Source organism: Nilaparvata lugens, chromosome 6, assembly GCF_014356525.2.
Source record: "Nilaparvata lugens isolate BPH chromosome 6, ASM1435652v1, whole genome shotgun sequence".
NCBI classification, from domain to species: Eukaryota; Metazoa; Arthropoda; class Insecta; order Hemiptera; family Delphacidae; genus Nilaparvata; species Nilaparvata lugens.
This window is the reverse complement of record NC_052509.1, coordinates 65641092-65655177: the sequence shown is the minus strand read 5'-3', so window position 1 is coordinate 65655177 and position 14086 is coordinate 65641092. Positions and strand designations below refer to the sequence as shown.

At 32.8% G+C, this 14086-nt stretch overlaps 1 protein-coding gene across 6 annotated transcripts in view; it reads left to right on the top strand.

Annotated features, from left to right (window-relative positions):
• Positions 1-13068, top strand: part of LOC111051096 (1-phosphatidylinositol 4,5-bisphosphate phosphodiesterase gamma-1-like) — a 102698-nt gene extending 89630 nt beyond the window's left edge. For 2 of the 6 annotated variants that reach the window (XM_039431757.1, XM_039431755.1), the window contains exons 22-23: positions 1843-1950; positions 9950-13068. In XM_039431757.1, the coding sequence (XP_039287691.1) occupies positions 1843-1950; positions 9950-10108 (267 nt within the window). In that variant the 3' untranslated portion in view covers positions 10109-13068. Of the gene's footprint in view, positions 1-1842; positions 1951-4386; positions 4469-9949 lie in introns of all 6 variants that reach the window. The other 4 variants (XR_005571696.1, XR_005571695.1, XR_005571694.1 and 1 more) reach the window with 4 other exon arrangements.
• Positions 13069-14086: the final 1018 nt, after the last annotated feature.

Here is a 14086-nt window from a genome sequence, read left to right as displayed (position 1 = left end):
ATACATAAATAACATTGAAACACACTAAATTCCATTTAAAAATTCGTCAATACTATAGTAACTCTTATCAACTAAGAACCTATATAAGTCTGTTTTAAAGGAATGCGTCCTAGGATTTAAATGAGTTGGCAGCCTATTCAATAATTTCACACCAATATAACTGGGCTTTTTCTTATAAAGAGAAAGTCTATGATACTGAACACTGATATTATTTCTATGCCTAGTATTATGATGGTCTACATCTGAATTTGTTGTGAAGCTGTTTATATTTTTACCACTAACATAATCACTTTATAAATGAAAATACAAGGAACTGTGAGAACTGAAAGATTTCTGAATGCATCTTAGCAAGTGTGGTTAAAGCGGTTAAAGCCTAAACCTGCTAAGTATCTTATTGCCCTTTTCTGCAAAATAAATTATTTTATTCATGTTCTGCAAAGTTGTAGCTCCCCAAAGTTCAATGCCATAAGAAATGTGTGAATAAATCAATGCAAAATATAGGACTCTTCCCGTGTCTAGGGGTACATAGCGTATGATGTTTCGCAGGACAAATAAATTAGTACTTATAGCAAGTTTTTCAATATGAGCATCCCAAGAAAGGCTTCTGTCAATTACCAGACCTAGAAGATTTGCTTCTATGACATTTTCTACCTTTGAGTCTCCAATATTAATGACCGGTTCAAAGAAATAATTTTTAAAACCAAATTGCATATATTTACTCTTATTTGGATTGACTGACAAAAACGACTCGTTGTAATATTGAACAATGAGGTTTGTAAGAGTGTTGGCATTTATTTCAAGTTCATTGAGGCTCTTATCATTAAACATCAGTCGGCATACAGAGTAACATTTACACCTAATGGGACCTACTGTTGTCGGTCTTCGGTTATAAAGAAGATTTATAATTATAAATCCAATATTATAGTTTTCGGTCAGGAGAACATAAGTTTGTCTGAACGCCATTATATTTATGCTAGTCCATTTAGCGTTACCCAATGTGCACCATGGAGGCGCATTAGCGTTACACATATTCAAGTAAAAAAACTGATTCCTGAAACAAATTTGAGATATTATTGATTATTATTAACAATAATCATCAGTACATATTTACCAGAATCTCAGCCATCCAATATAGAAGGCGGTGGTAACAGAGAATCGGGAACTCTGTATTCCTATCATTTCCACTGCCATTATAACGTGAATTGCACTATAGTGGAGAAAGATAGCAGAACAACGACTGTCTTGTCAATCAATAAAAAAATGAATGCCTTCTATTTAGACGGTAGCTGATACAGGTTTATTGATGTAGTATAAACTGTTCATTCTAGTTTAAAATAATCAGTTATATTTCATTAAACAAGAAATTATATTTTTCAATTATTTCATAATAAAGATGAAATATCTTGTTAGTTAATTATTAATTCTACATTGTTAAAAGCCGATCTGGCAACAAAGCAAAGCGAGAGAGAGATAGTGCTATCCGCTTTGTTGAATGATAGCAATACCATTGCTAATCAAACACTGCCATTATAACGTGGACCTCACTATAGAACTTGAAACAACCTTTTTTGTTATAAACTCTTATAATGGTGCTGTGCCCACTGAATGATTGATCTTGTAATGAAAACACACAAATATCACAAATTTATTTAGAGAAAACCATAATAAAAATTAATTAAACCATAATTTTTGCTGTTTGATACCTTCTCCACCAGAGTGCATTCATTGTTTAGTTAATCAAAGCTTTTGATAGAATTTCAATGTTAGAAAAATGTCCGTTCTTATTTTAGTAGAATCCAATATCAACCACAATTTTAACTTTTAATTTGATATTTTTTTCAGATTGTGGCGTTAAGAACCGGATATAGGAGTGTTCCTCTAAAGAACGGATTCTCCGAAGATATAGAACTATCTACTCTTTTGGTGCACCTTAGAATCAGGACTCTATCTGTAAGTAGTATCTCATTACCTCATACAGGGACCGGCATGTTAACCTGACGATTTTGTAGTAATTGTTATGTTGGCACCACTGTCATTAAAAAGGCGGGAATGTTGTACATCGACAGGTCAATTCTTGCCATTTCAGTAGCCAGTATGTCGTGGTCAAGTGGACATCCAGCGATTGTATGAAGTTTATTTTAAAAATATTGACTCAGTTATTCTATCACAGCATTTATTTCGCAGACATTTCAATAATTGAAATCGACACGCGCCTGTTCCCAGTAGGAATACTATCTTGTTGTGGGTAATAGTATATTTCGCACCTAGGGCCGAAAATGAGACTTTTCCGGTTCGAAATTGGTTTTCAAGTCCGAGGCCGTAGGCCGAGGACTAGAAAAGATTGAGAGCCGGAAAAACAGTTTTGCCCATGGTGAGAACGTTATTTTTCGCCACACAGAAAAATAAACAATATATATATATATATATATGAGAATAATTGTTGATTAGGCACTTCCGAAAGCAGAACAAGAAGGTCATAGCTCTAGCAAATTTGAGGTTATCTGAATATCAGAAAATTGTCCAAGTATATTTATTTTTTTATTCTGATTTGTCTAAATAACCTAAAAGATTATGTTCAATTATGTGGGAGGTTGAGTTTATACTTTTCTATTCTTTCAAATGACAATAAGATTATATTATTATAAATGTTTTAATTATTGAATAATAAACACCAATAATAAAAAGTTTTTTGATCAGCTGTTTTAGCACACTTGAAATTTGGCCAATCTGAATGTCAACGTCAACAATGCTTGTTGTCATCGACTTAGAAAGTTTAGGTTAGAAGTTCTATCCTACTCTGAAAATCGAATTTGAATAGTTCATAATATATATCTTATCTGTATTTCATTCATCCAAATAAAATGATTGTATATTGTTGCAGAATACTTTATTCAATTCTAGAAGCATTAACTTATTCCGTTTCATAAACTATTTGTAAAAACGTTCAGCACCATGGATATTGCCCAAGTAGTTCCAAAATTATCCACCAGGTTTCGTGATAAACCAATTACTATGAGGTTTGAGGTTAGATTCTATTATAATCTGAAAATTGAATTTGAATATTTTATAATATCTTATTTCTATTTCATTCATCCAAATAAAATGATAGTATCTTATTGCAAAATACTTTATTCAATTCTAGAAGCATAAACTGATTCCGTTTCATAAACTATTTAGTAAACACGTTCACTTCAAATCAGAATCAGCTGACTTCAAGGTTATTTTACAGCCCTAGGGCCGTAAAAATTTTACCGGCCTGGTCAGAAAACAATCACTTTCGGCCTCCATATGACGCACGTAAACCAGCTCATTACATCCAAGAGGGCAAAAACAATTTTAGGAACACGTCGTCTGCTTTAAAAACGAAACCAACAGGACGAAAACGGACTTTGAGAATAACGGACTTTTCTATAGTGAGGTCAACATTTCTCAATTATAATTAAGAGAATAAGAATAATATACATGCTAAAAGACAAACTTTAAACCCTTAAAAACCACCCTTAGAGTTAAAATATTGCCAAAAGATTTCTTAGTGCGCCTCTAAAGGGCCAATTGAACATACCTACAAAATTTGAACGTTTTTGGTCTAGTAGATTTTTAGTTCTGCGAGTGAGTGAGTGAGTGAGTCAGTCAGTCAGTGAGTGAGTGCCATTTCGCTTTTATATAAATATATAGATTGGGTTTTACATCACCTTTGTTAGAAGTATTGTCGTTATTTTCAAAATGTTCGTTGGATTCAAAGAATTTACAAAAATATTCTTTTGACAGAGTCTGGAGTGCCTAAGATTTATTTATGTAAAATTCATAGACTTGTGTGAGACTCAAAAATAACAAAATGACGAAAAGTGCTCTAGTGTTGGAAGGTAAGCTGGATCTATAGTAGTAGGGAGGTTAAGCTTGTTCTGGGACCACCAGCAATGAGCAGCCTAACCTAACCTAACCTAACCTAACCTAACCCAACCTAACCTAACCTAACCTCCTCCTCCTCGTTGATAATACAAGAGGAGGAGGGGGAGGAGGAGGTTAGGTTAGGTTGGGTTAGGTTAGGTTAGGTTAGGTTAAATTAGGCTGCTCATTGCTGGTGGTCCCAGAACCGGCTTAACCTCCCTACTTATAGTCTGTGCAAACCTTAGTTTGCAGTATTTCTCTTATGGAGTACAATACTGTCAGATTTTACAAAATCCATAGAGTCTGTGAGCTAAATTGTGCGGGAAAATGAGCGAAAAAGAAAGTGTAGGTCTTTTTGATAGAATCAGCATAGAAACGGCAACAGTGTGCTCCTATTGCAATAGTGAAATAACATTAGTGAAAAATGCCCGTGCTGCAAACTAAGGTTTCAATGTTCTATAGTTGGGTAGATAATTCAAAGCTCTCTCAATTTTGCAGGCGTAAGGTATCAGTTGAAATCTATCATATTTTGGACATCTGTAAGAGAAATTCAGCGCTGCAGTCAGGTTTTGCATCTACGGTAATTTAGCTAGATCATAAGTGATGTGGAATGAAATTTTTAAATGTTAGTAGATTTAAATGTGTAGATTGATCGAAGTAGACGGGCTGGCAAGAGTTACATGATTTATGTTTTACGGTATTGCGGGTTGAATGTTTGTCTCCTATTGGTAATAGAATTTTATTGTTGGTCATAAATAATTCTAAAAAACAGATCCGTGTAAGCTTTGTAGTTATTATTTTGTATACTGTATTTTTGGTACTCATAATAATTACTTATGAATATTGATCCTCTAACAGAATGTTTTGTTCAAAAGTGATTTGTTCAACGATTGAATCCCAGTTTTTTTGTTGCTTAAGTATTTTGTTGCATGGTAATGTCAAATCCTGGCTTATTTATTTGTCTGTTATGAGCCATCTCTGTGATTTTTTACGATCTGTCTGCTATATTACTTACTTGATTTTACCCTCGAAAAAGGGTACTGAGATTTTTCTTTTTCTTTCTATTTACTTACTTGATACTTGTAGTTATCCCACTGGAAACGCAGCTGCGTCGTGGTCAGCACTCTGTAGATACTCTTCTATCGATTGTAGTATGGATTGGCTAACAGATAGCTCTTTCATGCTTTCTTGAATTTGTCTTCTCTGAAGATAGTATCTGAATATGATACTATAGTGAGCTCCTGAAAGAGCCCAACAGATTGAGAGACTACCAGTGTCACATAGCTTCATGAAAAATAACTACTATAGTGAGGTCCACGTTATAATGGCAGTGAAGAAAGATAGGAGAAAAACGTTGCCAAGTCTCTCCATTTTGCCACTGACTGTACACAGCTGTTACTCAATTCATCCCATTAATCTAATAATAATTATCATTTTCTTAATAAAATAATCAATTTCATGTCAAATTAATCAAGAATATATTATATTTTTCATAATTTGATTAAAAAATTTGCTTCCATAACTGAGATTAGATTTTATTTTTATACAAACCTGAAATGGCGGCTAATTTGAAAAGCTGTGATAGCCTATACCAATTTGAATTTTAAAACAGCAAAAATTAAGTTATTTGGTAGGCATTCTATTCCAATTTCTTTTAAAAATAATAGAAAAATAGAAATCCTATTAAAAATAAGTAATTTCAATAATTCTGAAATAACCTTTCAATATTATTTATACCGGTACAAGTAAGTCTAACCTATACGTGTAGGCTAACTCAAAGACCTTTAAGATGCATAGACTCACATGCAGCGCTAGTGTCGTACTTGGAATTGAAATCCGCCATTGAGGGGGCAACCCAAGATTATTACATACCAATGCCACCAACGCCTTTGTGATCTTTAGTATTACAAATAAATAATAATTATATAACATCTCGTGCTAAAATACCCCAATGGCGGCCTTCAATTTCAAGTAAGACCTATCATTGGGAAGGCATAGGCATTGTGAGTCTATATCTCTTTAAGGTCTTTGGGCTAACTGAAGCATGGATGAAGTCTAGGATGGTTAGTTATCAACTTTTAAAATGTCAATTCAGGTATTTTAATGTGTGTTTCTCATACGGTAATGTCTAAAAAATATTTAATTGTTTCAAAAATGCATTTTAAATCAATTATACAACTTGTGTACTAGAGTATTTTGATAGAATGAAGAAAAAAAATGGCGGCTGAGAATTGTTTGCCTACTTTTGTACAGTTACTGTCAAAAGTAAAAATAAAATATTCTGGCAAACAGGCAACATTGCAAAGCTAGAGAGAGATAGCGCTATCAGTTTTGTTGTGTAATAGAAAAGGACAGCAACAGTATTGTCAATCCTACACTGCAATTATAACGAGGACCTCTCACTATATGTCTATAGTCATATCTTTTCTATGCTTTGTAATCAATGAATGGTGATAATAGTGAATGCATTCATCTGTCATAGAGTCTCTACTACAGGTTTCTTTTACCTTGAAACTTAGTTTTCCAGTAGTTAGCTTAAAACTATCATTTGTGGCTGTCATGTGCAGATAAGAATCTAATGGATTCAGGCTCGGTTCGTAGGATACTTATTAAATCTAATGGCCTTTTTCCCACCTACCGATTCCTCGACGGCACTGCACGACACGACTGTACAGGAAGCTCTCCGATTGGCTGATTCTCCATACGTCAATCCAATTAGCCAATCGGAGAGCTAGTACTGTCGTGTCGTGTCGTGCCGTCGAGGAATCGATGAGTGTGAAAACGGTCATTGGAGATTAAATCTATGGGATTAATGGTCCATCAGATTCAATAAGGTCCGGCTGCACAAAAGCCGGTTAAATTTTAATCGTGATTAACTTCACGAGCACCAGTCAGAGAAAGCTTTTTGAAAAGACGGCTTCTCTGATTGGTTCTCGTGGAATTAATCACCGTTCAAATTTAACCGGCTGTTGTGCAACCGGCACTAAGTGTCCTAGAATCGGGCTCCAATGTGTATTATAGCTGTTCTGACTAGAAGCAGATTGTTAGCTTTGGCTGTCATGTCTACAAAATATTTCATAGAATAAGAAAACAAAGATATTGTCAAATTTCACTAAAAATTTATTAAAAACAGAACCATGGTTTCACGTAGTTAACCAACGCATCATCAGCTGTACTGAGGAATGAGGATACAGGTATCCTGTACAGGTAGTGTTGGTTAACTACGTGAAACCATGGTTCTGTTTTAAAGTTTTTAATAAATTTTTAGTGAAATTTGACAATATCCTTGTTTTCTTATTATGGAGAGATTTCACAACATCACCATCAATTCTACTTATTTCATAGAAGATTGCATCTAATTTTTCGAATTTAGAATATCTCTTTATTAAACTAATTGTAGATTTTTCGTGTATTTTTTGATGGATTGATGTTGAAACATTTTTGTACTTTTTTACCTAGCATGGGATTCACGGTTCTGTATTCATGTTAATGGTCTATTGTTGAAATGTATCTTGAAAAACAAAGTAGTATATTACTGAAAATAATTGTATCTATATTATGTCGACTATAACCTACAGCAATATCCACTAAAGCCTGATTTTCACTAGTAGAGTAACTGTTTTCCCTACAATTGAGATTCTAGCCGGATGACGACTGTATTAAGATACAATCTATTACTGTATACAGTCTATTACTCTATACTTTCCTTGCCCAATTACCATAGGTAAGGAAAGTATTGCTTTCCGAAAGAATTAAGGTACCCTAATTTCTATACGTTTCAAGGTCCCCTGAAAACGGGGACTCTCCCAATGAAAACGTTCATGGTAGAATAGTGTACTAGTTATAGTAGAGTAGAGTGGGATAGCACCGTGGGATAGTACTCTACCACTTGCCTTCCCCCACCACTGCTTCTCACTCTACTCTACCACTACTTAGCTAATGAAAACAGTCTCGAGCTAGTAGAGTAGAGTCGTAGGCTATCAAGTTTAAGAATTATTGTTATTTATTAAAAAAGTATTAATTTATAATGTGTTGATAAGTATTCAAGTGCCGGTTGCACAAAAGCCGGTTAAATTTTAACCGTGATTAACCAATCAGAGAAGCCTTCTTTTCAAAAACGCCTTCTCTGATTGGTTCTCGTAAAGTTAATCACAGTTAAAACTTAACTGTTAAAACTAAGTGTTGATTTTTTTAAAATTATTGACATTTTAAGGTTATTTCTGTTCACTAGACAACATACTTTACCTAAAACTATTTTCAATTGTAGTGGAAACATTACAGTTGTGTTGTGGTACTTTGTACCACAATTTTGTGTTTTCAGTAGTGGAAACAGTTACTCGACCAAGTAGAGTGGAGTTAGCTCGGGAGTGTTAGTATGCCAGTTACTCGACCACTAGTGAAAACCAGGCTATACTGATATGTGGGAGTCCTCCTACAGCCTCCTGATTCTCTTTGAATCATTGTCTTCAATCTGTGCATTTATCCTATACTTTAAACGAGCAATTTCTGTTTAGATGTTTATATATCTGTATATGACCGGATCACGAAAACGGCTCTAACGATTCTCACGAAATTTGGAACAAAGTAGGTTTATGATATGAAAATTCGATTGCACTAGGTCTCAACCCTCGGATAACTTGCTGAAGGACATTAAAAGGGTAAATACGTCCTTGAAAAAACAGCTGGAAATTTTGTCGTCTGTCGATACCGTAATTGAAGAGAGTGAACGAGTGCATGTGTGGGATCATCCAGCTGATCTCACGAGAAGAAAAATTAAGCAAAACTTAATTTCGTTTATTTCTCTTCTTTAGAAAACATGTTCACTTCAGAAAGTCCAAAATAGTAACTAGATGCTGTTAGTGATACATAGTATATCAACAAATATTGTAGCAAACATAGTATATCATTCTAAATCGAATTCATAGTATATCTATTTGTAATTGATGAAGTGTTTGTTTTTTTAAGTGCGAATAGATTGTTATTTGATAGTAGCTTAACCTAGATTTTGATTTTGACTGTAGTATAAATTTGAAAAGGGACAGTTTTGGGCATAAGCCTGTTGAGCCTCCTCATATAACTGTAATAGTATATTTCGCACCTAGGGCCAAAAATGAGACTTTTCCGGCTCGAAATCGGTTTTCAAGTCCGAGGCCGCAGGCCGAGGACTAGAAAAGATTGAGAGCCGGAAAAACATTTTTGCCCATGGTGAGAACGTTATTTTTCGCCATACAGAAAAATAAACAATATATATATGAGAATAATTGTTTATTAGACACTTCCGAAAGCAAAACAGGAAGGTCATAGCTCTAGCAAATCTGAGGTAATCTGAATATCAGGAAATTGTCCAAGTATTTTTATTTTTTATTCTGATTAGTCTAAATAACCTCAAAGATTATGTTCAATTATGTAAGAGGTTGAGTTTATACTTTTTATTTTTCCAAATGACAATAAGATGATATTATAAATGTTTTGATTCTTGAATAATAAACACAAATAATGAAAAGTTTTCTGATCAGCTGTGTCTTAGCACACTTGAAATTTGGCCAATCTCAATGTCAATGTCAACAATGCTTGTTGTCGTTGACTTCGGAAGTTTAGGTTAGAAGTTCTATCCTACTCTGAAAATCGAATTTGAATAGTTTATAATATATCTTATCTGTATTTTATTCATCCAAATAAAATTATAGTATCTTATTGCAGAATACTCTTATTCAATTCTAGAAGCATAAACTGATTCCGTTTCATAAACCATTTTGTAAACACGTTCACATCAAATCAGAATCAGCTGACTTCGAGGTTATTTTACAGCCGTAAAAATTTTACCGGCCTGGTCAGAAAACAATCATTTTCGGCCTCCATATGACGCACGTAAACAGCTCATTACATCCAAGTGGGGCGAAAAAATAATTGTACAACTGAGAAAATGAATAAATAAATATAAACTATAAATTTAATCTTTCGTTACAAATTTTCTATGCTTTTACACTCCAGAGCAAAGCTCGGTCCCCCGATATTTATAAGTAATTAATTGAAGTTTCTAACATTTTTTTTTACTGTTTAGGAGAGGAGAAATGAGAAGTCGTTGAGAAGCAACAGTACTAGCAGCACAGTAACGTTGGGAAGTAACAGTAGCAGCAACAGAACACATCTGCAAACAGTCTCACTGTCATCGCTCTCATCTGATCATTCGGAATTCACCTTTGCCGACAGTTCGTGCTGACATTAGTTCCAAATAATATTGTTTTCCAACTACAGTAAAATATTACAAAGTTCTAATTGAACGATTTTGACTTGATAAGTGTTGTACAAGACTGAACGTTTTCAGTTGCTGTCTCCATTATTTGCATTTTGTCATTATTATTATCATTCATAGTTGTTGAGAATGATATTGTATCTATCTATCTATGTTCACCAAAACTGCACAATATTCCCCTTCCAAAAATAATAGGTGATTGTTTAGTATTAAATGAAATTTATTTTGCAAGCATTTTAGATATAGTATTGAGTGACGGCTCATAACATTGTATGTTTATTTTTATGAATTAGAATTCGATTTTTAATGAAGAAATTGTCGGTAGGTTTTGGAACGATTCTGGTACTAGAAGATGAGTTTATTGATTTATTTGTAGGTTTGAGAACGAATCTGGTACTAGATGAAAAGTTTTATTGATTTATTGGTAAGTTTGGGAACGATTCTGGTACTAGAAGATAAGTGTTATTGATTTATTGGTAGGTTTGAGAACGATTCTGGTACTAGTTGAAAAGTTTTATTGATTTATTGGTATGTTTGAGAACGATTCTGGTTCTAGAAGATTTGATTTATTGCTAGGTTTGAGAACGATTCTGGTACTGGAAGATAAGTTTATTGATTTATTTGTAGGTTTGAGAACGATTCTGGTACTAGATGAAAAGTTTTATTGATTTATTGGTTGGTTTGAGAACGATTCTGGTACTAGAAGATAAGTGTTATTGATTTATTGGTAGGTTTGAGAACGATTCTGGTACTAGATGAAAAGTTGTATTGATTTATTTGTGATTGTTGTATTTTATATTACTTTATTCTCATTGTTTATATGAATCTAGTGACTTGTTACATGAATGCAGTTTAGAAACAAACTGAAAGCTACTATACTGTAAAGCATAAATAATAATAATGCTGTTATTCAAACAAAATTTTATTGGTGTTCTATCAGAAAAAGCCTTTCTACACTAATAAATTTTATCAATAGATTATCCGTTGTATATATTTATATGTTAAAATTTTATCGTATGTTAATATTTGCATTTTAAAATTCTGAGAGTCTACCTAGTTCGATTATACGTAAAGTTGAAAAGTATTTTATAATGAGAAAATTTATCAAGATGTATTTTTAAGGAGAATATTGAGCAAATTTCATAAGGATTAATTGACTTGAAAATGTAATGGTAGTCTGTTTGGTCCATTTTCCATTATATGGTATCTAGAAATTTGAGGTAGAAAAATTGAAAAACTACTTTATTGACTTTTTGTAACATATCATACCATTGATACCTGAAATTTTATACTGTTGATAAGAATCATGTCAATATATTCTTAGGATTTTTATTAATTATAAGTGTTTGAAGATGGCAAGAGATTTATCTCTGATCATACTATACTTTTATAAATTATATTATTTATATTATTATATTAAGGTACCTATATTGCTAAGAATTATGTGCTTCCTTAGTTCAAAGTCTTCCATTGCGATGTATAAATATTGTTTCCTAGATTAGTTAAGATTAATATTTCTTACTGTACTGGCAATGCACCGAACAAAATATTTATATAAATTTTGCAGTAAGACCTTTGTTATTGCGTTATAAATCATTTCTATTTTTAACTAGCATGGCCCTGTTGCATGAGAAAGTTCAACTTAATATTTTAGTAATTTCCTATTCTAATAACCAGCTTACTACTAATATTATTAGTTTGTATTTTCTCATGCAATAGGCACCTGGAGCATTATTCCATCTTTTTAATCTGTCCTCAAGTTATTAAACATATATTATATGCTCGGCCTAGCTCTTGGATTAATTTCATATAAGCTATAAATGTTTGATGTACATTCTGTCCGATTATCGTTTTGTGATCCTACCAAGCTCTGGTGCCCTAAATAACGGATAACTGAGGATCTACTTAATTTGCTATTAGAGATGGCGAATTATTGATATTTATTATGCTCTTTCATTTGAATTTTGAACAATTTGATGAAAATATTCATGTCTCTTTGTACTGGACTAATTATTACTATTGATATTTTTTTTAATAAAATTGTTGATTAGGATAGCCTAATTGTAGAAATGTGAAATCATAGTTTCCACTCAATTACTATTTTCTTCTAAATTAATAATTAATGTCTTCCGTCAATTTCCATAATGAATATTCTCGTACACTATAGCATTATATAATAGATATTAGTAATTCATCATTGCGTTGATAATTATAATTTTCTATATCTTGTCAATTAAAATATCTAAAAGCTTGATCGAGAAGTAGTCTTGTTAAATTTTAAAATATGCATACTTAAAATTCTGGCTTCCTTTCGTTGAATGTGGTGATCACATATGAATTTTATAATAAGTTATCTTCCAAATCTTCTTTCATTGATAATTTATTCGTATAACTGGATGGTTTGAATACTACCTAATTGATTAATGCATTTGTTTAGAAATTATGGTGCTGAAATGTTTCCTTACTGCATTTTCTGTAGATATTTTTATCCACTTTTCCAAGTCAAGTTTCGTACGAATAAGATGTTATTTATATTTCCTTACTGATTAATAAACATTGTAGAGCACTTGAACATTTATCAAATCATAGTGAAATTATGTTATCTCTTCATATTCTAGTTTTATCAGAAATTAATTGTTCTTCAATATCTTAATTACCTGATTAATTATTTCAGTTTGGCGAAGTATCACAACTATGAAACCAAAGATATGTTGTAGGATAGTGAAAATACCTTAATCAAATATGTACGTTTCATCATTGTACAAAATAGGTCAATTTTATAAATGTCTTAAATGAATGTTTGATAAACAATATTATGTATTTATGTTTTTAGTAAGATAATTTGTATGTAGAAAAGGCTTGTCAATTTAAAGAACATTTTTGCATTTTAGTAAGTTATAATTTTCAATAAAGTTTTCGAAATAGTCTATCTGCGTTTATTCTATTTACGAAAGCTGTTTAGAAATTGCAAGTGACTTTCATTCTTATATTTATTTTATAGAATTCATGTATAGAAAAATTTGGTAACAATATTATTGGTGAAATTTATGATTGATAAAATCAGCTTTCTTGAGTTCATACTCTCGTAAAAATGCAGATTCCCTCATATCAGTATTAATGAACGCATCAGGTACAGTGAGAATATAATTCCCATAAGTTGTAATGCGACTATTCATACTCGCTCGGCCGGACTGAGTGTGAATACACTCATTAGAACTCATGTGAATTATATTTTCTCTGTGCCGGTCACGTTCACTGATACCGATATGCTGAGAATACAGCTTTGTATCACAAATAATTCTCTTCTTGATTATATTCACACTAGCCGTCAGGCTCGCTTCGCTCGCCATATCCGTCTAGCCAGGGGGCTCCGCCCCCTGGACCCCCGACTGGATCGTCCAAAAATGAGATCAGCGGGCTCGCTTCGCTCGCCTGCATATTTCATTTGAGCATGCTTCATCCCATCAGAAAGTCTAAGTACTGAGAAAACGCAGAAAAACGCTGATTTTGGGTGTATCTTTGATGAAATATTGAAGTCACCTCATCTCAAAATGTTTAGACCCTAGCTAAACCTCTGTACCTAATTTTAACATTTTTTGTCCATTACTTGATGAAAGATCTGAGAAAACGCAAAAACCGCTAATTTTAGGCGTGTCTTTGGCGTTATTTCAAATTCCTTCTAACACAACATTATTACACCCTAGCTGAGCTTCTGTACTAAATTTGAACAACTTCTGTTAATTTGTTCTCGATAAATCTGAGAAAAGCAAAAACCGCTAATTTTTGGCGTATCTTTGACAGTATTGCAAATTCCTTCGAACACAACATTATTACACCCTAGCTGAGCTTCTGTACTAAATTTGAACATTTTCTGTTAATTTGTTATCGATAAAGCTGAGAAAACGCTGGAAAACACAGATTTTGTGCGTATCTTTGGAAATTTTT